At 45.7% G+C, this 27,261-nt stretch overlaps 1 protein-coding gene across 3 annotated transcripts; it reads left to right on the top strand.

Annotated features, from left to right (window-relative positions):
- The first annotated feature begins 196 nt into the window (after positions 1-196).
- LOC135915069 (uncharacterized) lies at positions 197-27,261 on the top strand. 3 transcript variants are annotated; one of them, XM_070534506.1, is made up of 8 exons: positions 197-310; positions 1,426-1,644; positions 16,168-16,389; positions 19,760-20,087; positions 20,697-20,730; positions 21,326-21,438; positions 22,281-22,310; positions 27,134-27,261. In XM_070534506.1, the coding sequence occupies exons 1-6, from the start codon at positions 220-222 to the stop codon at positions 21,428-21,430; spliced, it is 999 nt and encodes a 332-aa protein (XP_070390607.1). In that variant the 5' UTR covers positions 197-219; the 3' UTR covers positions 21,431-21,438; positions 22,281-22,310; positions 27,134-27,261. The 3 variants fall into 3 exon arrangements, with proteins under 3 accessions (XP_070390607.1, XP_070390606.1, XP_070390608.1); XM_070534505.1 differs by lacking the exon at positions 22,281-22,310; XM_070534507.1 differs by lacking the exons at positions 197-310; positions 1,426-1,644; positions 22,281-22,310 and adding an exon at positions 5,931-6,102.

The following is a 27,261-nucleotide window of genomic DNA, read 5'->3' as shown; positions in this document are numbered from 1 at the left end:
TGTTTGTTTCATTTATGAATTAAATACGGCATCACATTTACGTTATTTTTATTAAATTCCTTAGAACACATAAGGATTCAGCTAATTAATCTCATTTACTAGGATTATTCATCGATGTAACTGTTAATATATCTTAATTATTGCTACTGCCGCCCGATTTATGGTCTATCCCCCGTAGCGGGTTGAGCCATTTCAACCTTCGGTTCGTCATCAGCCGCCATGGCACAGCCTGATGAGGAAATTGACAAGGCCCGGCTACAGAACTCGAACGTGATGTCGCCGACCACGGCATCTCCTCTAAAATGCAATGGTATTCATTTAGAGGGGAAAGACGGTTGATGGTAGCCACGAAGCGGCGTTCCCCGAACAGTTGCTCCGACTTTGCGGCGAGCAGCAGCTCGAAATAATTCATTTTCCTTAAAGTCAATTTTTTCGGTCTCTGGTCACGCCCAGAGAACCGTGATCCGCTGTACAGCAGTCAAGATAGTCATTGTTGGTACAGTGCTGTAGTCTTAACGTATTGAATGTTGATGCCGCGCTGCTTCTACCGCGATGGATTTTGTTCAGCCGTTCTATACCGTATGCATCTCATTACCGCGGACCCTTCAGAGAATTAAGCTGCGCTTCACGCGAAGGTATTCGTACATGCCCTAATTTTCACCAGAAGCGTGTCACCGTTAGTAGAGGCCTAAAGACCATTTCGTGTGGTTTCCCGTGCTTCCAGCATCACAAGCCACTAATAATTAGAAGCGAACAAATAGTCATGCAAATAAGAGTCCTAGGTTTGCAGGATCAAGCGCCTTGTTTTCTTTATCTTCGTGTGAATTTACCCGTGGGATATGGCATCATGGTGTTCTTGAATTTAAACAAGAAGCTGTTTTGACAGCTTTAGTGCTGAGAGGGACTATATAGCTTTGCTGAGCACGCTGAAAGGTAGCGTATACCAGATGTAATTTCCTTTGAGTAGTACAGTACATATGGCTACTACGTGAAAAAGGGTGACGGCTAATGTCATATCAAAACTACTGTCCTTCCGTTCCGTGATCTGTGCAGACTGAAACCCGAGATACGATGTAGCCCGTATAACAATGCAGTCTGTGTTCAGCCAGAAAAACAAGGATGATCGTTCGGCTAGGAGATGCATGTCATTCTTTGAATGAATGGATCGTCCTTTTTTTTTTATTGAGTGGGCAAACCTGTTAGACGCTTTGAACAATTCAGCTCACGGATAGTTCTTTTACACGCAAATTGAACTACCCCGGAGTAATCTTAAGCACGGACAACTCAGTGTGAATGCTTGCGCATTAGGATAACGCTGACGAAGCAGCAGGTGCATCGTGCTCTCCTGTGGCGCCAGCGCTCGTTCCTGCCATGTTGTATCGTGCGCGTACTTTTCGTTACACTCTGCCGGTGGGCTTGTCGCAGATTTAAGTGTGTCAGACAGCGAGGACTCGCTTGACGGGTGCCTGAAGGACGTGTGCACGATTCTGGAGGCGCCCGAGAATGAGGCGCAGCTCGAGATGGAGCGCCTGCACGATCACAGTACCGTGGAGTCTTTCTCAGAACCGGAAGTTGAGCCGACGTCCCTCGCTGTCGACGCGCCACCACTCCAGGATCCTGACCTGTCCAGGGAGCACAAAAACGGTACGTGGAGGCACTGTGCATGTGTCTACAATTTTGTCCCACCTGAGCGAGGTTGGGCGGCAATCGCGCCGACACGCATGGAGCTTACAGACTCTCCAGTGCGTGCTGACAGCACTCCAACGTGGCGTGCATTGGACTCTTCTTGGAAAGGGCAGCATGTAGTTTATTTATTTAGCATACCCTCAAGGCCATTACGGCATTATAGAGGGGAGTGGTTACAAGCAAAACAGGTAAATTCAGCAAACAGGAGTTAATAAAGCAGAAAAACATATATATACAAAAAACAAATAAAAATGGCACCTAGATATACAAGGTTAACTATATGGCGTTCGTGAGTACAGGTTGAGCAATAAGAAAAAGGTTCCTAATTAGACAGTGCTAGCTATGACGTTCTTGAATAATTGGTGATCTGCGATAATGGCCGTCGAGGCGGGAATTAGAAGTGTGTGGTACAAATGACTGCAAGAAAGCGTTGCATCTGCATAATGGAATGCCGACCTTATGAATGTGATCTAGTCTAGGCGATACATACGGAGGCGGGGAAATAAGTTTGTTGCGTAACAGTGTGTGATGAAATAACTTATGAGAAAGACACAGACTGAACATTTTGCGACGTGATGACAAGGACGGTAAGTAAAGGCTAGATTTCATGACAGAATGAGTTAGAATGAACAGAATAGTTAGAATGAATGGAATGAGTAGAGTTATTCTGAACCATTCCCAGTGAGTGCGCTAGGTTTATTTGACCTGGATCCCAGATTGAAGCAGCATACCGAAGTTTGGGATCGTATTAGAGTTTTATAGAGGAGAAATTTTAAGGAAGAAGGTGCTTTGCAAAAGTTGCGTCGTAAGTAATTTAGCATTCGGTTAGCGTTACTGAATATATGGGTGATGTGGGTATTCCATATCGGATCTGATGCGATTTGAAGGCGAAGGTACTTGTAAGTTGTTACCAAATCTAATGGAGTGTTATTAGGGTTATTAGGGTATTAGGGTTATTAGGGTTATGTGTTAGTGTTATTAGATACACGCATGAATGTACATTTGTTAGCATTCAATTCCATTAACCATGAATTGCACCATGTAAAAATGGCGGTAAGCTAGGTCAGCTTGAAGCCTGGTTACATCCTCATCGCAAGTTATTTCGGCATGAAATACACAGTCGTTAGCAAATAGGTGAATTTGAGATGAAACACGGGAAGGTAAGTCGTTAATATATATATGAGAAATAGGAGGGGTCTAAGCACGGAACACTGTGGTACACCCGAATAAACAGGACTCAGGTTAGGGGTTACATCGTTAGCTTAAACAAACTGAACGCTTAGTGAAGAAAACCTTGAGCGAGTACAAAATTTTAGGATCAAGGTTTAGTTGGGGCAGTTTGTAGATTAATAAGCTATGGCACACTTTATCGAACGCTTTTGCGTAGTCTAAAAAAAATAAGGGCTGCAACTGAAGAGTGGTCAAGCAATAGCTTCAGTTTATGCATCAATGATACTATAGTTGGGTGTCACATGAATATGCTTTGTGGAAGCCGCGTTGAAACTCAGAAAAAAAAACGAGTTTTCGTCTAAGAAGTTGGCAGTGTCAGAAAACAGAATATGCTCGATAATTTTGCATGGTGTACTCGTTAAAGAAATAGGCTGGTAGTTCAATTGGGAATGTTTAGTACCTGTTTTGTAGAGTGGAATCACTTTCCCCACCTTCCAATCTGCAGGCAGTGAACCTTTGTCACGTGATTGATGGAAGATCTTCGCAAGAATAAAGGAACAATATGTGTTCGTGTTTTTTAGAAATTTTGCATTAATGAAGTCACAGACAGGAGCAGATGAGAGTGAATAATGCCGTTATTTTTTCTACGCCGACGGGTTCCATTATTAAAACGTACATTGCGGCGTAGTCGTAAGATGGTGTGTAGTTGGGCGTGTTACATGAGCGTATTTAGAAAAGTTACGTGTAAAAACGTCATTTAACACGGATGCACAATCGACAGAGGGAATTGCATTATCAGTGCTATCAAGAAGGGTTAAAGCGTCGTCATGTTTTGGGTTAATAGTGCGCCAGAACATTTTCGTATCAGTAGTTAGCATGGATGGCAATGTGTTCATTAAAAAGTTATCTTTAGCTTTCTTAAGCGCTGTTATGTAGTTATATGTAGCGCGTTTGTAGGCAGTCCATATTTCAGCGTTTGCAGATGTTTTAGCTGATTTCTACAAACGTTTCTTTTTGTTAGAAAGGCCCTTAATGTGGGTGTTATACCAGGAAACGTTATTATTATAGGAAAGAGTGTAGGTAGGGATAAATTTTCCCGTTAATTCACTAATTTTGGTAATGAACACATTCCAGTTCGATTGCACACTGCAGTTATCGAGATCAGCCAGGAAAGTGTGAAGCAAAACACAGAGCTCATTGTTAACTGATTCAAAGTCAGCTTTCGTATAGTAGTGAATTGTCTTGATCATTTTTTCTGATTTCGATCGGGAAATGTTGATGTTGAAATAGACAAGAGAGTGATCGCTTAAGGACGGTAAGTTAGTAATGTTCGAAATAAAATCGGGTCGTGTTGCTAGCAGAAGGCCAAGGGTGTTAGAAACTTGTGATGTGTTTCTGGTGGACAGTGTTATCAGTTGACTGAAAGAGAACCGTGCGCACAAGTAAAGAAAATCTTTTGCTAACGTGAAGATAGGGTGGATCACAATGGGTTTGCTATGCGAGGCTATGTTCGGAATATTGAAGTCACCCAGTAGAAACAAGGGCGAAAAAAGGAAAGCGTGTTACGACGATGTTGATTGCGCCTTGTAATTCGTTAGCGAAGGAAATAGCGTCATAGGAGCGCGCTAACATACGCCCATTATAAGTTTTTCGTAATTTATTTCGATAATTGCCCAGACTATCTCAAAGTTAGTAGGCGTTTATTAATTGCTAGAAGAACGCCACCACCTTGACGCGACGTACTGTCGCAGCGATAAACTGAGAAGCGATGTGCGGTAGAGAAGATTTCATGGCCTCTAATATGTGGATGCAGCCAAGTTTCGGTAAGTACAATGATATCTGGGTTAAACGCGTCTACTGTGGAAGTGAACTAGTCACGTTTGTTTTTCATGCTTCAAATGTTAGTCAAAAGGACAGACACGGGGGGGGGGGGGAATAAGTGTCGTCCACTGCCCCTCGCACTTTCCTATGGACGATACGGTGGTGCAATACACGTCTCGGTGTTATTATGCGTGTTTTGTGACGTACACTCTATCACGCTGTCTGTCACAGGATCGTACACATACTGCTGCTTGTTTACGACTATTTTGTTGTATCTGAGATGAAACAGGGGTTTGCCCTGTAACTTCTTTCCAAAGGCAATCAGTACACTTTGAATGTGGCGGGTGGCAGCTGAGTAGTCATCACAGATCGCGATGTCTTTATCCTTTAGAAACTTACGCGCGGAAAGCACCTTTTCCTTTGCTTTGTGGTTGCTGAATTTGGCTATAGTGAGGTGGCATTTATCAAGTGAATACGAACCGAGACGATGAGCGCGTTCGATTGCCATGTCGGGTAGACTACCGATGATACTTGTTAGCGCGTTAATGACGTGGGCGTCAGATTCTTCCCATGATTCTCGAGAATCAGGGATGCCATAAAAAAATTATGGTTTCTTCGCGATCTGTCCTCGAGGTCGTTGAACCGAGATTGCAAAGAAACCAGCTTAGTGTTGCACGTTTCTACAGATTTCTGGAGACCCGTGACATGTTCCTTAAATTGATCAAGTGAACCTGCTTTTTCTTTAAGAGCATCCAGTCTTTCTTAGATGCAGCAAATCTTGCTTTCTATATATATTTTTTTGGCTGGCTTTGATTGCTTCAGCATCAGCAACCAATTCTGTCTGATTCTTTGAGGACTGAACTGATCGCAACTGAACGTCTTTCAGAAGCCGAAAGAGGGCCGCCATTTGTTCATCAGGTAACGTCTTTGTTTCAAGAAAAGACTGAACGCGTGGTAGGCCCAGAATTAGTTTCGATGTCACCACAACAAAGTAATAACACAGGCATATGAAAACATTCGCAAATAATATCACACAGCACGTGTGGGCGTGGAAGTAGCAAGAAGCAGAGATCATAGCTTTTTTTTTTTAAGCGTACAAGGAAAAACGCCTACACACCTGCGAAGTGCCGAAAGGCGAGCCATATTGCTTTTGCTACTCCCGCGCCCGCTGAAGACGGTGTCGAACGGCCGGGAGTTAAAGAACGCACCAGGGGTTGACGTCACCGGTGATGACGTACATGCGCAGTAGATTCGGCAAGGCTGTCAGAATGGATTCAGTAGGGCGTAGTTATCGAGGATGTGATGACCGGCGTATTCGTCTGGTAGCGCAGCACGGTCAGGAAGGTCAGCTAAGGCGTCAGAGGCAAGCGCTGACCACAGCAGAAAAGACGCCAGGAAAGCCTGGGAAGTGCCGAAAGGCGGAAGGTGAGCCATATTGCTGTTGCTACTCCCGCGCCCACATAGGTTCAATTTAATTTCGACCGACAATCGCTGCACGACCTTCAAATTCTCTACAGCTGCTGTTATTTTTTCCCGTCTGCATTTGTCCTCCAAACGTGTCGGCGCGTCTACATTACTTCACTGTTTCCAGATTGGCTTTATCCCCGCGTTCGGTTGAGGTCGATCCAAATAGGTCGCGAAGCTTCGAGCGAAAAGCGGTTCAGAACAAATTGTCACCGACTTCAGAAAGGATGGTTATGGGAGCAGCGATTCAAGCGCGACTTTGTTTCGAGTGAGCAAACATTGAGAAAGAAGCGTTTTTTAAATTAAAGTGAGGCACAGTTAGTCATTCAGCGAAAATGAAATCCCTTATCAATGTTATTATTTATCAATTTTTAATTTATTATTTATTTATTATTTATTTTACGAGAAAAGAAAAGACAACTCTCTTTTAGTTTATTATTATCAATAAATACCTTTTTTTTCAGCGCCCGTCGTTGACGCAGCTATCGCTTGCAAAGCAATGTAGCTCTGGAAGTGTTAAGAAAGGGGCGCTCGTAATGTTCATCTGTTACAATACGCCCCCCTAACACGTTTTGTCTTTTGCTTGACGACGTGTCTGAATTTGGTGACGCGGGTAGCTTCGTTTCTCCACCTGATCGGTCCAAACTAGTGGATTACCACCGCCAGATAAAGGCTCAATGGTGGGGCATGTAAATATACAGCTCGAATGGCAGACCACCAAATCTAATTTCGCACCTTTGAGAACAAAATGACGTCACTTCTGCGTTTAACGGATATGGCGTCATTTTTTTTTCCGCCGGAAGTGTTCCCTCCTCGTACAGATGGCGCTAGGCCCCATGAACCGCCGATGAACCGCCATGTTTTGAACGTATGGGCTTCTATAGATGATTACAACGAAGGCGCCAAATAAAACAACGGATGAAGGAACGAGACACGGGACAACCACGTTGGCGCACTAGGTGTTGGTGCGCCTACGTGGTTGTCCAGTGTCTCCTTCCTTCGTCCGTTGTTTTATTTGGCGCCTTCGTTGTAATCATGCATAGCACGTGCTCAGTGACTTCACTTCTATAGAAGCTTCGCCACCAGGTATATTTACCTTGATTCGGTTGTCAAGGGGCGACACTGCAACGCTTCCAACGCTCAGAGGAAGCATAGGAACACACGAAAAGGTGGTGTCGCCTTCGATCACTGGAAGAAATTAATGACTGCGAAGCGTTTTTTCTTGAGGAACTCGTATGATTTTACTTCAAGTGTGTCGCTCCTATTGGGTGAACTTTCTTTTTTCCTTCAACAGCCGACACATACGCTCCTGTGCAAGAAGTTCCGTCATCCACACACATTCACTTGTACACTGCTCTGAAGCGTTTGGAAATCTTGCTAAACGTTACGTACAGTAGGCTTTGCCCTTTGTACCTTAGCGTTCATTTTGCCCAATCCAGCCCAGTCTGATTTGTAGCGTCCCTAGACGTTTTCTAATGTGTTATTTTCCCTGAAATATACGTTCTCAACAAGTGTATTTACCAGCAATCGTTCAGCACGTTTGCAGTGGATTAATGGAATTGTTTTGGAGAGTAGTACATGGCGCCGAATTGCGAGCCACGGTTCACCCTATTCAACTCGGCATTTCTTAAACGTCAAAATTCAGCCTGGCAGGACTGCCGTCACGAGTATATAGTAAGTTGTTTACGCTCCGACTGTCTGTTGGGAGATCGTCTGTCCTTCCATGAGAATAAAATGTATATTGCGACGCATTCATTTTCAAGCCTACACACTTGCGTTACAGTCACGTTTTTTTAATACAATAGTAGTGACTTCGAAATTAAATGCAAACTATTCAATATTTTCGTTGTAGATACCATATTTTTCAGCAATGAAATGTCGAAGCATTCTTTAGGTGTGAAACTCGGGCTCAAGTAAACGTTCTTGTTTTCGTTTATTTTTAAATACTACAGCCCTCTAGTGCTACTGCAGGTAAGGGAAAAAGACAGTGATGCATCGAACAAATACATCGACGGAATACAATACACATGTAGCAGTAAAAAAGAACAGATCAATGACGTTTGACAAGCAAGAATTCACTCGACGTAAGAACTAACGGCTCCAGGTCGCAAGTTTTCACGCAATATTTATTGCGAAAAAAACTCTTTCAACGCTTCAGTCCGTGAGTGATAGGGTGCGACATTATTATGGTTATAGCTCCTGCTGAGAAAGGTTGCGTGAATTATACGTATGTCTCCAGGAGAAGCAGTGTAAGGGTAGTTTATTAAGGTGTGCAAAAACTCAATGTGGATACGTAGTGCCGAGAGCAGTCAATGTGGAACAGGAAGTTTAGAAGCGGAAAAGTTACTGTCGTAAGGACGGTAGGTCTATCGGGCTGCCTTTTTTGTGAATTTCTAACTTCTCAGGATCTGAAAATTTTTATGGGCTCCCTACATCAAAACACTCCAGCAGTAGTGGGAGAGCTGATTTGTGAGCAACTATTTTAATATTTAAAAGAGCTATGGGCAATTTGTACGCTGCAAATGTTCGAGCTTTTTATGTACGTCGTTAGACAAAATCATTTAGATATGATCAGGACACGATGCTACACATATAAACATCAATATATTTGTAATCATGTACTTTTGATTTTAATCCCCGCAGGGGCGTCTGCGCAAGCAGGCGTTTGGTGTGTGGCGACACCACGGACCCGAGCACACGAGGGTTGGACCCTCCCGCGTGTAGCCGTGCGCGGCTTAGCCGTGTCTGGGGAAAAGGGGATCCTGGGGGTTGAGCTGATGCTGGGTGATCGGACCTTTAAGGCCCCCCGGCGGAGGCAACACACCTCTTTGGCCTCTGCTTCACGTAGACGGCACCCCCGGACTGACCCACCCGGGGGAAATCGGTAGTCGCCTTTTCCTGTCTCTCTCTTCTCAAACCCTTCGTCTTTATCTCTCACTTTACATCTTTCCTGTCTCCTTCTCTCTTCCATTTACTTCCTTTCTCCACGGCGGCTAGGGTTAACCTTGTGTGGATATCCTACCTTGGGTACACCATATTGGGTTATAGTGATGGCGTACGGCTGGCGTCGTGCAGGCTTGTACACAAGCTCTGCCGCGTCCCCTCGTTGGGCTCCGTGGTGGGCGGTCGGCGCTGTTGCCGAATCTTATATATTCCCATGGAAACTCCCTTCCCCAAACTTCCTGATCGCCCTCCGAAACGAGGGCGCACCGAAGATGTTTTTCAGTTTTTCGGACACCAAATCCAGAATTTTCCCCGGTTCCACGTCATTCACTCTGAAAAGCCAAACAAAGCAGTGCGAAACATATCACCATTCCTTGTCTCAAAGTCCTTGACTGATGTTTTTGGACCAGGTTATAAGGTGTCCAGGATGGCAAGCGGTGACCTCCTCTTGGAGCTCCGCGACCAAAAGCAATATGAGCAACTACAGAAACTAGTGTCATTCGGGGAGACCCACATAACAGTAACGCCACACCGCACAATGAACACCACCCGCGGTGTTGTTTCCGATGATGATCTGCTTGAGCTGACTGAGGCGGAGCTCCTGGAGGGCTTTAGTGAGCAAAATGTTATCAATGTTAGAAGAATAAAGATAAGGCGAGATGGTAAAGAGATTCAAACGAAGCACTTAATAATCACCTTTGGTTCAAGTGTCCTGCCCGAGTCAATCGAGGCCGGGTACATCAAGCTCCGCGTTAGGCCGTATGTGCCCAACCCACTCCGCTGTTTCAAGTGCCAGCGCTTCGGCCACAGTTCGCAGAGTTGCCGAGGCCGCCAAACTTGTGCTAAATGTAGTGCCCAAGAACACGCCACTGAAACGTGTGAGAACGCTCCCCACTGTGTAAACTGTGATGGGGAGCACGCCGCGTACTCGCGGTCGTGCCCCTCCTGGAAGAAGGAAAAAGAAATAGTAACGATCAAAGTGAAAGAGAATATATCGTTCAAAGAGGCACGAAGGCGGGTAGCATACCTGCCAAAGAAAAGCTTTGCCGAAGTGGCGCGTCAGGGGGCAGCGTCACAACGGCCTCCGGCGACTGTCCGACCCACACGCAGTGAGTCGGCAGTTACGCCATCTGCCCCCACGGTGGTTGCAGCTAGCGCTGCTCCGCCAACCGAGGAAAAGGGGCCATCGACCCCGAAGGTTGGCGCAGCCGAGGCTGCCCCAACCTCCCCGGCCCCTTCCAGCGCTGGCAACAGCCGGCGCAGCCAAATCCCGCACAGTGCCCCATCGACCTCCGGGCTGGTGGGCGCAGGGGTCTTGCCCTCCAAGTCGGGACCCTCGCTGGTAACTTCCCGCTCGCAAGAGCACGTGTCCGGCGCCTCACAGGAGGCAATGGACACTACACCTATCTCCACGGCGCGCCAAGCGCCTAAGGAGCGGCGAGGCTCCCTCGAACGCTCCAGAAAGGGCAGAACTCCCGTTACAGGGCCTCGAAAGAGCTCTGTAACCTAAGGCATCACCTCCGTTTCCGTAAACACAGCACCAATTTTTCTTTAAATATGGATACACAAATCATCCAATGGAATGTCAGAGGTCTTCTCAGGAATCTCGATGATCTGCAAGAACTTATCCATAAACACAATCCAAAAGTGCTGTGTTTACAGGAAACACACTTAAAACCAAAACACACAAATTTTCTTCGACAACACGTTACTTTTCGCAAAGACCGCGATGATGCTGTCGCATCATCGGGTGGTGTTGCCATTGTAATTCAAAAAAGCATAGCGTGTCAACGTTTACAGCTACGAACGGCCCTCGAAGCAGTGGCGGTTCGAGTTGTCCTGCTGAACAAACTCATCACTATTTGTTCGCTTTACATACCCCCACATTACAAATTAAAGAAACCTGAATTTCAGTCCTTCATAGATGAATTGCCAGAACCTTATGTTGTTCTTGGCGATTTCAATGCACACAGCACCTTGTGGGGAGACTCTCGTATCGATGCGCGAGGTCGTCTCGTTGAACAGTTCCTTTTCTCTTCTGGTGCGTGCCTTCTGAATAAGAAGAAACCCACATATTACTGTCTTGCAAACAATACCTTTTCTTCAATTGATCTGAGCATAGTTTCTCCGTCCATACTGCCTGAACTAGAATGGGAAGTTACGAACGATCCTTACGGAAGCGACCACTTCCCCGTACTATTAAGAACACTTAAAGAAGACGAATATCCACCACAGGCTCCTAGGTGGAAGACTGAGACAGCAGACTGGGAGAAATTCCGTAACTTAACTAGTATATCATGGGATGACATGTCCTCGTTAGGAATTGATGCTGCCGTGGAATATTTTACAGCCTTTATAATAGATGCCGCAACTAAATGTATATCACAAGTAAATGGATTGGCATGCAAACGGCGAGTCCCGTGGTGGAACGACGATTGTAGGATCGCTCGTAAGAAACAAAACAAAGCGTGGGGGATGCTACGCGCCTCCCCCACTGCGGAGAATCTTATCAATTTTAAAAAAGTAAAATCCCAAGGCAGGCGAACCCGCCGACAAGCCAGAAGAGAGAGTTGGCAGAAGTTTTTATCTGGTATCAACTCCTATACAGATGAGGCCAAAGTCTGGAACAGGGTTAATAGGATAAAAGGGCGACAAACATATTCACTTCCTTTGGTGAACACACAAGGTGAAACACTGAAAGATCAGGCAGACACACTTGGAGAACACTTTGAGAGCGTGTCGAGTTCAAACCACTATTCGCAATCATTTTTGAAATACAAACAAATAGAAGAATGTAAGCCAATAATACAAAAATCCAGACAGAATGAACCTTATAACCGGCCGTTCAGTATTGCAGAGTTGAGAGCTGCTTTGACCACATGCAAAAGCTCTGCACCGGGACCTGATAGAGTCATGTACGAAATGATCAGAAATTTACACACTGACACCAAACTTACACTACTCACGCTTTTCAACGCTATTTGGGCTATGGGATGCCTCCCATCCGCATGGAAAGAAGCGATTGTGGTCCCTGTTCTTAAGCAGGGTAAAGACCCCTGCTTGGCGGCAAGCTACCGTCCGATAGCTCTTACAAATTGTCTTTGTAAGGTTTTTGAAAAAATGGTTAACCGCAGACTTGTACATTTCCTTGAACTTAACAATGTCCTCGATCCCTTTCAGTGTGGCTTCAGAGAAGGGAGGTCCACAACCGATCACCTTGTGCGCATTGAGGGAAACATTCGCGACGCCTTTCTACATAAACAATATTTCCTATCCGTATTCCTCGATATGGAGAAGGCGTACGACACTACGTGGCGCTATGGAATCTTGAGAGACTTGTCGGGAATTGGCATCCGTGGCAATATGCTCGTCCTAATAGAAAGCTATTTGTCCAACCGTACATTCCGCGTGAAAGTCGGCAATGTATTGTCGCGGCCTTTTATACAGGAAACTGGTGTACCTCAAGGAGGTGTACTTAGCTGCACGCTCTTCATCGTGAAAATGAACACCCTTCGTGCTTCATTACCGCCAGCCATTTTTTATTCTGTTTACGTAGACGACGTACAGATGGGCTTCAAATCCTGCAACCTTACTGTATGTGAGAGGCAAGTTCAACAGGGCTTGAACAAAGTGTCCAAATGGGCAGAAGAAAACGGATTTAAAGTTAACCCCAACAAAAGTTCTTCTGTGCTTTTCACAAGGAAAAAAGGGCTCATTGCAGAACCCACTATCGAAATGTATGGTCAGCGAATTCCTGTGAAAAAAGAACACAAGTTCTTAGGCATCATACTTGATTCCAAATTAACGTTTATTCCACACATAAAGTACCTCAAGGACAAATGCTTAAAAACAATGAACTTGCTTAAAGTGCTATCCCACACAACATGGGGCAGCGACAGAAAATGTTTAATGAATCTTTACAAGAGCCTCATCCGATCACGGTTGGACTACGGTACCGTGATCTATCATTCTGCAGCCCCGAGCGCGCTAAAGATGCTAGATCCGGTCCACCATCTAGGAATCCGACTGGCCACTGGCGCATTCAGAACGAGTCCCATACAAAGTTTATATGCAGAATCGAATGAGTGGTCTCTTCATATCCAGAGAACATACATCAGCCATACATATTTTCTGAAAGTCCACTCAAATCCTCAACATCCCTGTTTTAATACCATTCATGACATGACATATGCTACACTCTTTCGCAATCGTCCCTCCGTAAGACAGCCTTTCTCGCTGCGTGTGAGGGAGCTTAGTGAAGAAATGCACGTTCCACTCCTCGAGCTTCGCCTAATGCATCCAGCCAAGCTGCTACCTCCTTGGGAGTGGCAGCTCATACAATGTGATATATCTTTCGTGGAAGTCACAAAGCATGCTCCAGAGATTGAAATCAAGATGCATTTCCGGGAACTCCAGCACAAATACTCCTGCACGGAGTTCTACACAGACGCATCGAAGTCACACGACGGGGTGTCCTATGCAGCCGTCGGTCCATCCTTCTCGGAATCCGACGTACTGCACCCGGAAACTAGCATCTTTACGGCTGAGGCCTACGCACTGCTCTCGGCCGTAAAGCGTATAAACAAGTCAAAACTCCCGAAATCAGTGATATATACGGACTCCCTCAGTGTTGTGAAGGCCTTGATGTCTTTCTGTAATCATAAAAATCCAGTAGTTATTGAACTTTACTCCGCACTGTGCAAATCATATATATCTAACCAACATGTGATCATATGCTGGGTGCCTGGACATAGGGGCATCGAGGGAAACGTTCCAGCTGACCAGATGGCCACATCAATCTCATTGCATGCAGATAATCCTACTGCTTCGGTCCCTGTCACAGACCTGAAGCCTTTCTTAAGAAGGAAACTGCGAAGCCACTGGCAACGTATGTGGGACGAAGAAATAAATAATAAACTGCATGTAATAAAGCCACAATTAGGTTTCTGGCCTCCTGTAACAAAATCCCGCCGGACAGATGTCCTATTCTGTCGGCTAAGAATAGGACACACTTTTGGCACACATAACTTTTTACTCACGGGAAACGAGCCTCCAACCTGCGGTAGATGCGGTGAGAGGCTGACCGTCCTCCACGTCCTCCTGGAGTGTCGGGAAGCCGAACATGAAAGAAAGAAGCATTTTCCCTTAGCATACCGGCAGCGCATCCCCCTTCATCCTGTTATGTTACTCGGCCCGGAACCTCTATTTGACACTAACGCAGTCTTAAGTTTTCTGAAAGATGTTGTTTTGCATGTTTTTAGCCCCACATGTTCGTAGCGCTTCCTCTCTTCAGAGGATGTCGCTGTGATCATTATTTTGAATAGCACATGCCTCTGGGCCCTTGTGGTTCAAGGGCTCAGGCGAGGCAGCAGTGCTCAAAGTAATTTTACCATCTTATATATTTTATATTTTGCATCATTATTCTACGATGGATTTTAGTGTTTAGAGTATTCGTCATTAGTCATCGCCATAATTTTATAGCACGTAGATTTTACGCACTTTACAGCGACAATTTTTTAGGCCACTTTACAGCCAAGTCACATCTCCATATTACATCGTCAACATCACCACTTGTCATGGCGCTCTTTGGCCAAACCTGGCCCTTGCGCCATTAAACACCACATATCATCATTTTGATTTTAATGGTTCTGCATTCAAAAATAGAATGTGAATGTAAACAAACGCTTATAGAAGGGCACGTACATTCGGCGACAAAATTTCCTGGATCGTGCGATTTCTGGAAACTTTGAATTTCCCTGCAACTGACTGTGGCAAGTAAAATCGTGCAACTGCTTTTTCCAGAGGCTAGTTTTCGGATTTCTCACCTCTACTAGAAATCCTAATTACAGGCTGTGGGAATATTGACATTTTTCCTCGGCTCTCGCGGTTCGCAAACTTATGGCGCTGGGAGTACGTGGTGCCCCTGAAATTTATTCATCTGTCATTCACATAATTACTAAAAGAATAAATGTGGTCGCTTTGCTGGTGTTTGTTCAAGTACGCACTATGGTGACCCAATCCAGTTAACGAGAGAGTTGTTAAATACTGTGTAGAGCTCGTGCAAAAATTTTGAAGTGACTGTACGAAATACCTTGCAGAATTCGATAAACATAGCATAATATTTCAGCCTATGTCAAAAGCTGAACTAGCATAGTGAGCAAATTAGACAAATTGAGTAGTACTGTCACTGCGACAAAAAAGAATCGTTTTAAATATAAGATACTTGCTCTATCTGAGGGTTCTGTAATAGGTACGTGTATTATATACTCCGACGTTTCGCACGTGTATTATAAGTCTGGTCTGTTCTTTAGCAGAGGTCGACTAGTGATATCCGCCTCTAAATACTCGTGGGTGTAGCGGAATCCAAGGCCATCCGAGGCGTTTGGAATCTGTATTCTGCAGGCAGCCTCGATGGACGACACTGGCGCAAAGCTCTGGGGCTAGAACAGCCGATATGATTGTTTGCATGGGGCATGTGTTAATCGATATGGGCTCCCGATAATTTTACTGAGGCTGGAAAAGAACAGTGCATGTACTTCACCTTCACGTATTTTCTTAAGCCACTTTGAGGATTCCGTGCACGTACGTACGTGTGACAGGATTGCTCGTGCTCTTGGATGCTAAAGCGATTCCCCTGTGTAAAAGTATGATGTAGTCATACGAAGTTTGCTTCGCCGTGGTGATATCGCGTGCCAGTGGCTCCTCAAAATCAAGCCACACTGAGAGCTCTCGGAAAACTACTCCCAAGAAAACCTCGGATCTGCTGCGCTTTGGCCTGTATCATTGAAATGCAATCTGACTGAGAAGCAACTTTATTTGTTTTCGTCGTCTGTTATGCAGTTTCCTCCTGGTCATGTAAGATGCGCTTCTCAAGCTGGCTGTAATGGTCCCTGATCGCTTTAATGGTCTGCACGATGGCAGTGCAACAGGTAACGCTAAAACAAAACGCGAAGCTCGAGAAATGTCAAGAACCCAATTGCCGTTGCTTTCCAGCCACAGGAGTTTGCTTTTCGTTACTGCCATGAGCTCTCATACTGTCATCAGCTGAGCTGTCGTTACAGCTGTCTATCACACTCTCTGCAGAGACGCTTCCTGTCCCATCAGACCTTCAGAGGCCGGCGCAGCCGTCGTGCGAGTCTGCAGCCGTTCAACCCGAGCAGTACGACGAGCCACTAAAGGGAAACAAGGCGGCTGGCATGGCGGAGGCGATCACTAGCGAGGACCTGCCCATGCAGCCAGACTCTGCCAACCAGACACTCAACTCGCTGCAGGATTCGGCGGAAGCGCAAGTGTCCCCAGTTCCGAGTAAGTGTCTTTCCGCTGAGAGAACAAAGGGAAATGTTAGATGGCGCGCATCGACGGTGCGTTAGTACGGCAGGCTGTCGTCCCATCTCTGGAGCGATGTATTTAGCTTATCTAATTTTTCCGTATACTTCTTTCATAGAGAAATCTAGTGCGGACGATGTTTAAATCCTCAACTGCGGACGCTGGAGTCAGCCGTGAAATAGTCACGAGTGAGGGTCACGCCGAGCTTTCAGTTCAGCAAAGGTCTTGCATACAGCAATGCGAGTGCGAAATGGGGGCGACGCAACAGACAAGGGCTTGAGGTATACACTATAGGTGATCACAACTCGCCGCAGCCTTTCTTTTTTCCGCTTTCACGCACTTTCCTCGACCCTCGTCGTGCCTTCGTCTGTGGTGCAATGAGCAAGCATTCACCGCAATTCAACGTAGTCGCTGCGGTGAACATGCGTAAGGGGGCAAGGTCACACTGCACTCAATGTACGCGCAGTTATGAAGGCTCGGAACCATCCCAATAAGAGAAAAGGTTTAATATTTCAGAAATTATTTTGAACTTTTTTTAAGTAGAACTCAGTTATGTCCTATTTTGGTGTCTACTAAATTAGCCTATATTGGGTTTCCATTATTTGGCTACCGCCTTGCTTTAGAAGCATAATGCAAAATTCTAGAGAAATTTTCTATGGTGTTGCTTTTGACTTAAAGACAATTAATAGTCCTTAGGTATTTCATTAGAGCTTCTGTAGAAACCAAAAGAAACAGCCCGTAGAAATCCTTGTGATTTTTTTTCTTTAGAAGTGTAGAATAAGTTCATTAGAATTACTGAATATCCGGTAAGGTTTCTAAAGACTTTAAAGAACTAAACGTGTATGGATGGTGACAAAATGAATCAGTCGCTGTTGATCAAAATTTGGAAGTTTATTTACGCATGGTTCATTCCTTTGTACAAAAGTCTCCTTTTAACACTGAATAACATTTAACCACTAAGGTTATTTAATAATGACATACCCGGGAACCGCTATGAATTCTGTGCGATAAAATAGCAACAGTATTCTACATGTCCGGAACATACTGCAGCCAGTAATTTGGGCTGCATAAGGTTTGCGGCTCGGAGAACGAGGGCACCCCTCTTCAGAAAGTTGGATGAAACGAAATTCTTAATGTGCATGATTCAATAGTTTTAGCTCAGTTCGTCGCTATATTGAGAATCACGTTCATTTAATTCGGTCAAATAGCTCGATATTCCTCCGATTTCACAAATAATAATTGAGGGCACATCAATAAATAATGACGAAGACATAGAACAACATTTTAATTAGTATTTTCAAAGTGTATTTGCAGTGTCAGATGATTGCATTACTATGCTTCCTGTGAAACAGGTATTCCGTGTGGATTCTATTTCTTATGCTGGAATTGTGAACATGTTGGTAAAACTAAAAACCAAAGCTTCTTGTGGCCCTGACGAAATCCCTAACATCTTTCTAAAACGTTATCCTGAACTTATTGCCAGCTTTCTTTTACGAATTTTTTCTGCGTCTGTGCTGTCGGCACAACTGCCCGATGAATGGAGAGTGGCCCGAGCTGTTCCAATATTTAAAAAAGGAGATCGACTAAGATTACAAAATTATCGTCCCATTTCTCTGACATCACAATGCTGCAAGCTCTTGGAGCACATCGTGGCAAACTATATAAAAGAATTCTTAGCTGAAAACAATGTGCTCACGGAGTTTCAGCATGGCTTCAGAAAGGGTTATTCGACTGTAACGCAATTGGTATCAGTGATTCATTCATTTGCTTTATCTCTAGACAATAATGGCCAAATAGATGTAATATTTTTAGATTTCAGAAAAGCCTTCGATAAGGTTCCGCACGACAAATTAATATTCAAACTTAGAATTATTGGCATACCTGACATTTTCATAAACTGGATTATTGCTTACCTGAACAAACGCACTCAGTACGTTACAATAGGTGAACATAGCTCGGCCACTCTCCCAGTCACATCAGGGGTGCCCCAAGGTAGTCTCTTGGGGCCTTTACTGTTTTTAATTTATATAAATGACATTGTTAAAACCATAACTCCTGGTGTGCAAATTAGACTGTTTGCCGATGATTGTATTTTGTACAGTGACATAACTTGTCAGAATGATCAGACTGTCCTCGAAAAGAATTTAAATAACATATTAAAGTGGTGTAATGAATGGGGTATGTTTATTAACGCTGGTAAATCCGTATTTCTTCGTGTTACTCGTAAAAAAAGCCCACTAACTTTTTCTTATACGCTAGGTTCTTCAGCTCTGCGTGAAACTCACAATTACAAATACTTAGGTGTTACTTTGACTTCCACATTGTCATGGAACATGCACATTAATGATATTTGTTCTTCTGCTTTCCGCAAACTCTGTTTCCTAAGACACAAACTGAAAAATGCCCCTCCTAACGTGAAATTACTGTGTTATTTTACATTTATTACACCAAAGTTAGAGTATGCATGTATATCATGGGATCCTTACACTAAATCAAATATCGTGCGTCTTGAAAAAATACAAAGAAAGGCAGTCAGGTTTATATTTAATAAATTCGCAAGACTGGACTCTCCCTCCAAAATTATGACAGAAAACTCCATACCTACTCTTGAATTGCGCCGAAAGCTGCTAAGACTTGAATTCCTTTCCCTTCTTCTCAACAACAGGCTTGAAATTAAACCATCGACTTATATAACGCCTGCACTAACACGGCAAACAAGACAGCATCATCCGGATTCACTAACACCCTATTATGCTCGAACTAACACGTTTAAATTTTCTTTTTTTCCCAGAACAGTATCAGACTGGAACGACAGTTTAGACACAGTGTGACTAAAATTTGTATAAATCTGTATTTGTTTGTTCTTAATTTGTTCTCTTTTGTTTGTATACGTTCTATTGCCCCTCTGCTTGGACCGAAAGATCTGCAGTATGTACTAAATAAATAAATAAATAAATAAATAAATAAATAAATAAATAAAGTAACCCAGCGATACAGCAAACGATATCCTCCACATTTTTTTTTTTGCTTGCGTACACATCTGCAATCCTCCGTCCTTTTTTTGTCTTTTTTGCAGTGCTAACTGGTTTTTGTTTTACTTTAAGTATATTGCCCGGCGTTTTTCATTCTTTTTTGGGCGCGTAGAAAATAAAAACGGTCGAAGTAGCAACTGACATGGAACTCCGTGAAAAATGCGCCCTGGCCGGTCGATCGACATGGCAACTTTAAAGCGTCCTGTTATAGTTACTCAATGTCGTTGTGAATACAATAAACGGTGCATGCTTAAGTTGACTTGTTTCCGTCCAAGAAGCAGGCTATATAAAGGCAACATTCCGACTGCTTCATGCAGGCCCAAAGAAGCTCGCACCTCCACCATCCGGGGATCAGCCGGTGACACCTCCACTGTTGCAGCGAAACATGCTGCTAGTGCGCCGCAAGACCGCACCGGTGTTGGCCAAAGTCCCGGACTCGCGTTCGGTGGAGCCTGCATCCACTCCACTAATTAGGGCCAGGAGTGTTCTGGCAAATCAGTATCTGCAGCGTATTGGACATGTGCGTGGCGCGCAAGGAGACCACACCTGCCAGCTGGCTGAGAATACCACGAGCATCGAAGAGGCCACCCTGGAGCCACCTGAAAACTGCAAGAAAGAAGAGTTTGAGGAGCTCACCCTGAAATTGTGAGTGGCGTCAGATCTGCGTGCTGAAATACATTGTTAGATACAGTAGCCATTAACATTGACATGAGTGAGGCACAGCTGTAAGCCGTGTTCATTGCGAGCTGCGAGTACTCGAGAATTAGCGCTGCGCAGAGAAACGTGTTTTCGCTGCAGCAACGTCAGGGCAAGCTCGCAAGCCGGTAGTTTTGCGGGAACCGTCACTGCACTACGTGCTACACAGTAGTGCAACAAGTTGGCAACGGCCAGCGCGTATGCGATGCTCAATGAAGCGGCCTCGCATTGTTCGCGCGCGTACCGTCCGTCGTTCACTCTATTATTCGGCAGCGATGAAAAGGGTCCAAATACTCGTTTCCGGAGTAAAATGATATCTAGGAAGGCGCGTATCTTTGTTTTGTCTTTGAATCACTGCATTTAGAGCTTTAATTCAGCATATGGCCACCATTCTTGCGATTCAGCTTCACCAGAGATACCAACGTACGTTTCGATGCTAAAGCTCCTCATGCATACAATGATAAACTTTGCCGATCTTTGTGCGATCAAAGTTGCAGACGCAGCGTGATTATGAGCGATGCTGCTTGAATCTCAGATCAATTTTCTATCTCCCTGCAGGCACGACGCTGAACAAAGTGCGGTGACGTCGCAGGTAACTTCTCTGCCTAACATTTTCTTCTCAATATAGGTTTTCATATTCTTAGGGTAGTACAGCTAAGAGTCAACTGATGCTTATCACAGGGTGTTTTAAGCCTGGGTAACCGTGACCCCTGCAGCTTTAGTGATAACTTCTGCTTCTATAGTTCTGCAAGAACAGAGGAAATTTTGTTCTGACCTATTTTTCACATTGCAGTACGAGTATAAATAGTCAGCAGTCGGTGAGCAAGGCACTATAGGAACGAGGGTCACTGAGAATCGCAATGCATCAAAGTAGTAGCAACGACTCAGCAAATGACCGGCATTCTATGACTTGACGTGCGGCGATGCTGATTTGGAAGATTCTTCCTGGCGCAGTAAACATTTACATGACCAGGACGAATGCGTGTTAGCGTCAGAATTAGTTGCACTGCTTCACTAATAACGCAGTCCGTACTAACCTGATATCCGTTCAGTTTTGACGATACAGTAACATGTCTAACTATAATGTACACTCAAGTGCTAACTGCTCCATGAAAACGGGCAATCGTGTTCCATGACGCCAGATGCTTTATACCGTTGTTGTTGTTCTTGCAATTTCTCCTGCGCAGGCGCATCAGCAGCCGGAAGGGGACGCGAAGTCCAAGGATTTCGAAACCCTTCACGTCTGCGGACGTATAGCATTTTGGAGGAAGCGAGAGAGTGATGCGGTCTAGAAGGGCATGTGAGTGCGGTAGATTTAGTGCGACGGCACTTAATCGTTAGAAATGAAGTTACCTATTTCCGTCTGTTACGTTGCGCTGTGGTCATGCTACTTTCTCACCTTGACCACCATTTCACCCTCAGCACCACATGGCGACTAAAGATAAATCTTCGCCCACCGCGACCCCCCGGGACTGAATTCATTCCACTGCAGCTATGTGCAAAGAAATAAATTATGGGGTTTTACGTGCCAAAACCGCATTATGATTATGAGGCACGCCGTAGTGGGGGACTCATTATCAGACAGTGGTTTTGCCACGTAAAACCCCATAATTGTGCAATTCGGGCGCCTATGTGAGGTTCGGAGCCGAATGCGCAAACCACCGAGCTTCCTCGCAACATTCGCGTGCAGCAGTTATGCGGGTTGTGTAGCGTGTGCGATGCATGAAAACTCCGAGAGCGGCGTCCGCGCAGCTCTATACTTGGGAGGCAACAGCGGAAAATACGCCAGCCGCAGTTAGCCTCACCGTTCCCCTAGCAAAGGCTACTGAACGCTGCTAAAGTGTCGGGGTCAGGCCACCGTTGTCGTAGTTTCACATCGTAAGATATATGCATAAATTAAGGTGTCCCCCATCTGCTGTGCAGAAATGCGAGTACTTTCACGGGTTTTTAAGCGCCGGTACTCTGGCGTGCAAACTGCGATCGCTGTGAGGCAGGGGGCCGGCATTCTTCATCGCTTTGCCGAAGCTATTTGCACTTTTAAATTGGTACAAATCACCCGAATTTACCTTATCTCTGACAAAACGACTGTTCGCAGTGTTCTCGTGTCACCGAAACCTCACGGAGCCAATGTTTTTGTTCCAGATTCTCCAGGTCGAAACATCAATTTCGGGGGTGAGCTTCTCCTAGACTGTTGCACAAGAACTAACCTTCCCGTCACTAACGGAACAAAAGTGTACATTGCCAATCGATGCACTGTACTTGCCCATGACGAGGGGAAGTTCATCTATGGTCCGCAGGCACATGATACTTGTGTAGCGTGTCATTATACCAGATGACCATTTATAAGTTTTCCGAAATATTTAATAATCGCCTGTTACAGAGAACATAATTCTAGTCCTTAATTGAACAAATTATTCAAAGACACGCACATTACTTGCACCAGAATTCGACACATATTGAACTTATTAAAAATCACTAATTACCTTAATTATTCAATTTACGGCACGTATTGCAATTTACGAATCGTAGCCGCTGAGTTTTCAAGGCGTGTAACCACGTGGAACGACTTTCGAGAATGACATTAGTTTGGAGATATGAGCCATCAAACTCCCCGTAAAAATGCACGGTTGTCCCACTGAAATTTATAACAAAACGCTATTTCATGCATTGAAGCACGAAAGTAACTGGAACACCTCTGTATTTCGTAAATAAGTTTCGAAATAATATCTTGAAACTTGTGCCATTCTGGAGATTCATTGCAAGTGGATACGTCTTGCAAGCTCGCCGATTGCAATATGTGCTGTAGTTAACTGAACAGTTAATTAGTGATTCTTTGTTGATTAACTGAATATGTATTTAGATTTCTGGTTCTAGTATTGTCCGCCTGTTTGGATAATCTAGCTCAGGGATAATAATTATGATATCTGCTGCCACAGGCGACTATTAAAAATTCCGGAAACCTTAAAGATTATGACCCCGCGCGCAACGCAGCTTTGACAATCCCGCAAAGCTTAAAGATGCCCAGGGGCATTATAGTTAACGGGCGCAGGAGGCACGCACGTGTTGTCGTACTTGCCCTGCGTGATGAACCGGAGGTGTCGCCTTTGTAGGTGAGGAACGTGGGAGGCGTCAACGGCGATGAGGCTTGGCGCACCGCGGTTGCCGCATGCCTGTTCGACTGTACAGGGTATCCCAGCTAACTTTAGTCAGCTTAAAAATCTGCAAATGCTATGTCAGAACAAAGTTCATGTTTGCCGTCGCTTGGAAACACTCAGATTATTTTTTCGTTCCGCCTTATTAGATAATTAATCACATTTAATTTATCAACTTCTAAAGTGTTATAATGCAATGAAAAGTGTCAACGAGAAAATTGCAGAGTGACGTGAAAAACTCCAGATACAGCTTTCTGTTGCTCAATGCGTGCTACGTAAATGTGTCTTGCCGAGCGTGGAAGAAGTCCGCGAATATTCGCCAAGTGCCTGGAGCGGCCATTTGGGCGGCAATTTCGCGTGCATTCGCGGGCTTCTTTCGCGCTCGGAAAAACTTTTATATAGCACGCATTCAGCAACAGAAAGTTGTATCTGGAGTTTTTCTTTTCGCTCTACAATTTTTTCATTGACACTTTCCATTGCATTATAATTCAGAAGTTGAATAATTGGCTAATTATCCAATTAGGCAGAACGAAATAATCTGAGTATCTTCAAGCGATGGCAAACATTACCTTTGATCTGTCCAGCTACATGACATTTGCATATTTTACAGTGGAGCTGTGAGAACCTCGCTGGGTTTCTCTTTACGTTCGCAGCTTTGCCGAGCCGGGGTAGAGAGCTAAGAGAGAGTGGAAGCAGAGTATAAAAGTAGCATTGCGCAGCATAGCGACGCGGCGAGGGTGGGTAGAGCCTAGCGGAGGAGCAGTGGCGCGTACGCGAGCGAGGAACGCGGCCCGGATGCGTGCCCCATCTGTGGCGCACGAGGCAGCGGGGGGTCAGGCGAGGAGGAGGGGCGTTATTCTCCGGCTGCTGCAAGGGTGCCTCGATGTCCTCCTTGCTCGCCACTCCGTACAAAGTGGAGACAACGCGGCGTCTACTACGGCGTTGGCCACGCGAATCGCGGCCGCCGTAGTAGACGCCTTTGGCGGGCGCCGTAGGGACGCGTTGCCGGCGCTCGTGTCTGGCGTGCGGTTTGGCACTACTTTATTGGCCTTCCCCCAGCTCCACTGGTTTCTGGTGTTTGCGATAGCAGAGCCACGCATAATTTTTTAAAACTCTGGCTAAAGTTAGCTGGGACACCCTTTGTTAGGATTTGGGGCTCTGAAGCGGGACGCCTCGCTGAGAGATGGCAAGCCGCCCTCCTCAGCGAGGCACCCGAAGACCAGGAGTGGGCCGTCCAGCGGGCCAGGGCCGTTGCCGGGGATCTCGAAAGATTTTCCTCGGTTGATGGACCCCTGGCAGCCTAGCCCCGGGCACCAACATCAACAACCGTTGGATAAATAAAGTTTATTCCTATCCTATCCCATCGCTCGTAATCAGTTAAGATTGGAGTCCGGCATGAATTCGAATTCGCCCATGCCGTCGTGCAACTTATCCACGCTGAGGACGTTGATGAAGGGAAGGACTGCTTCTCATCAAGAAAGAGGAATATGGGTTTATTTACAGTATTTACATGCAGTTCATCAGTTTAGCATGATTGCGAGATAAAAGTACGTCAGTCTAACATGACTGCTTGAGAGAGTGTCAGTCTAACATGACTGTTTAAGAAAGTGTATATCCGCACAACAGCCGTTTATGAACACTCGGTCCTCTCCCGATTCCAAGGTGGCGGAAACGTTCGTCCAGCCATCGTAAACACGCCGCCTCTCCGCGGGACGGTTCGCACACACGCGCGCACACACGCGCACACACGCGCGCGCACACACGCGCACACACGCGCACACACGCGCACACACGCGCGCGCACACACGCGCGCACACGCACACACGCGCGCACACGCACACACGCGCGCACGCGCACACACGCGCGCACACGCACACACAGGTTCACGGTCCGAAACCGACATCACACGGATTTCGTAGAACTCGGAGCGGACCCTCGCAGTGCGCCCGGGTAGCCATTGTCTTGGTCGGCGCGTGGGAAGTGGCCTCCGAGGACGTTCCCGCGGCAATTCCCCCACTCATAGCAGATCAGGTCCGCGTTGGTGGGTTCGGCAACAATAGTTGGCGCGCCGAACTCATTCAGTCACAACGGCGACGAGGCTAGAGCGTAACGGTGGCGTTCCTTGAAAGTTAACGCCGCCGTGTCGCAACTGGCTGGCAACACTTGCACCTCAGCTAGGCCGTTCTTAACACCTTATATACCGCGGTCTGTTTTGAGAAAACAATCGACAACCGCAACTTGTACATTTGGAAAGCATTTGTTGCATTTGCAGCTAATATTTAGAGCAGGATCGCTGAGCAATGTTTACTTGTCTGCGGTAAAAGCGGCAGTAATATGACATGTCCACACTTGCCGGTGTCCTGGCCGCCGGGACAAGCACGCGGTAGACTCGCTCTCAGGTGGAATCACTGCGGCTGTGATCAGAGCTGCTGCGAGAGAGGAGTGTCTCGCGGCTTTCGCCCACCGGAGTGAATCAGCCGCTCCTGAGTAGTCTCTCCGATCGGTGGCCAGCGGCATGACGCGAAAGTAGCTTTGAAACCCATTCGCAAGAAAGTGTTGTGGTTACCCGGTTTTCGCAGTGCGCTTTCTGCGGCCGTGCGCTGTGCAGAGCTCCGCAAGCGCCGCTGCCTCTGAACCAGAGAGAGCCATTTGGGGCGAGGTCGGAGGGATTCCGCACGACGCCCCGCTGGCAGCGCGGCGACGGTTTCCCGCGCATCGGCCGCACGAGGATGGTCGCCTCCTTTTCTACGTTCAAATTACACATAGCAATCACCTTCCCTTCCCCTACGCTTTCTCTGGCGTCATTGTTCGCGTCTTCGTGTGGCTCTCCCTCTTTGGACGCAGACAACGCGGTCGGCTGAGACCTAAGTGCGGGTTGGTTCTAAAGTTGATCCGAATATTGCCTGAACTAATACCGATCTGGTCGACGTTTACTTATGAAAAAAAATGGTAGATTTTATTTTTGCAACTATACTAATCAAAAATTCATTATTCTTACGCCATCGGAAGTCTATATGCTTTCGCCCAACATGTTGTTCTGGGATAGGAAGGCCGTGTAATCATACTATGTCTTATAAAAAACAAAAACAAAATTATTGAGTTTTACGTGCCAAAACCACTTTCTGATTATGAGGCACACCGCAGTGGAAGACTCCGGAAGTTCCGACCACACCAGGTCGGAATTTCTAAATCGCCTAAATCAAAGTACGCGGGTGTTTTCGCATTTCGACCCCATCGAAATGCGCCCGCCGTGGCCGAGGTAAAAAAGTTTTTCGCACACTGCTCTCTTCAGCATTGCAAGACACACCCGGATAATAACTTGGATCAGCCTATGCCGCTGCACACAACGCGTAGTGATAAGGGAGAATTCAATTAGCGGCATCGCCTGTTTATTTCGTACAGAGCCCACTGGGGACACTACCCACCAGAATTTCAATTTAGTTCGAACCAGAAACATTCTGAAAGCATGTTGCTGATTATAATGTAAAGAAATGCAGTTGAATGCTTTTCGTGGTAGATGGTTGCAGCCGTCATGCTGGTGTGTACTTTTAGCAGAGGTACTGAGATTTCGTGCAACTTTTAAGCAAAGGATTCAACTCGGAAAAATTGGTCAATTGAGGGCTTACGTTGTTACGTGCATACTGGGTGTGCAGTTCATGTGGCATACTGGCTTGTTGAAAAGGATCTGCTGTGCTGTCCGTAAATTATAAGCACTGTAAGCATTATCCAATTCCTGAATGCTGTGCAGCTATATTAGGCAGGCCATACTAGTGTTCGTTAATTGCACACTTTCGGTGCATTAACCTTCGCCGTGTATTGAACGTGCACTTTGTCTTATCCCAGGGCTCCAGACTCCAACGTGTGCAAGCAGGGGCGTTTGCAGATCTGACACTGGGTTGCGACCTGATCCACAGCAATGACTTTCTTTCCTTCAGTTTTAGTCTCGTTTAAAATAAATTTAGAAAACTACA

Source organism: Dermacentor albipictus, chromosome 2 (assembly GCF_038994185.2).
Source record: "Dermacentor albipictus isolate Rhodes 1998 colony chromosome 2, USDA_Dalb.pri_finalv2, whole genome shotgun sequence".
Lineage (NCBI taxonomy): Eukaryota > Metazoa > Arthropoda > Arachnida > Ixodida > Ixodidae > Dermacentor > Dermacentor albipictus.
The sequence above is the reverse complement of the archived record's forward strand: the minus strand, read 5'-3'. Positions and strand labels throughout refer to the sequence as shown.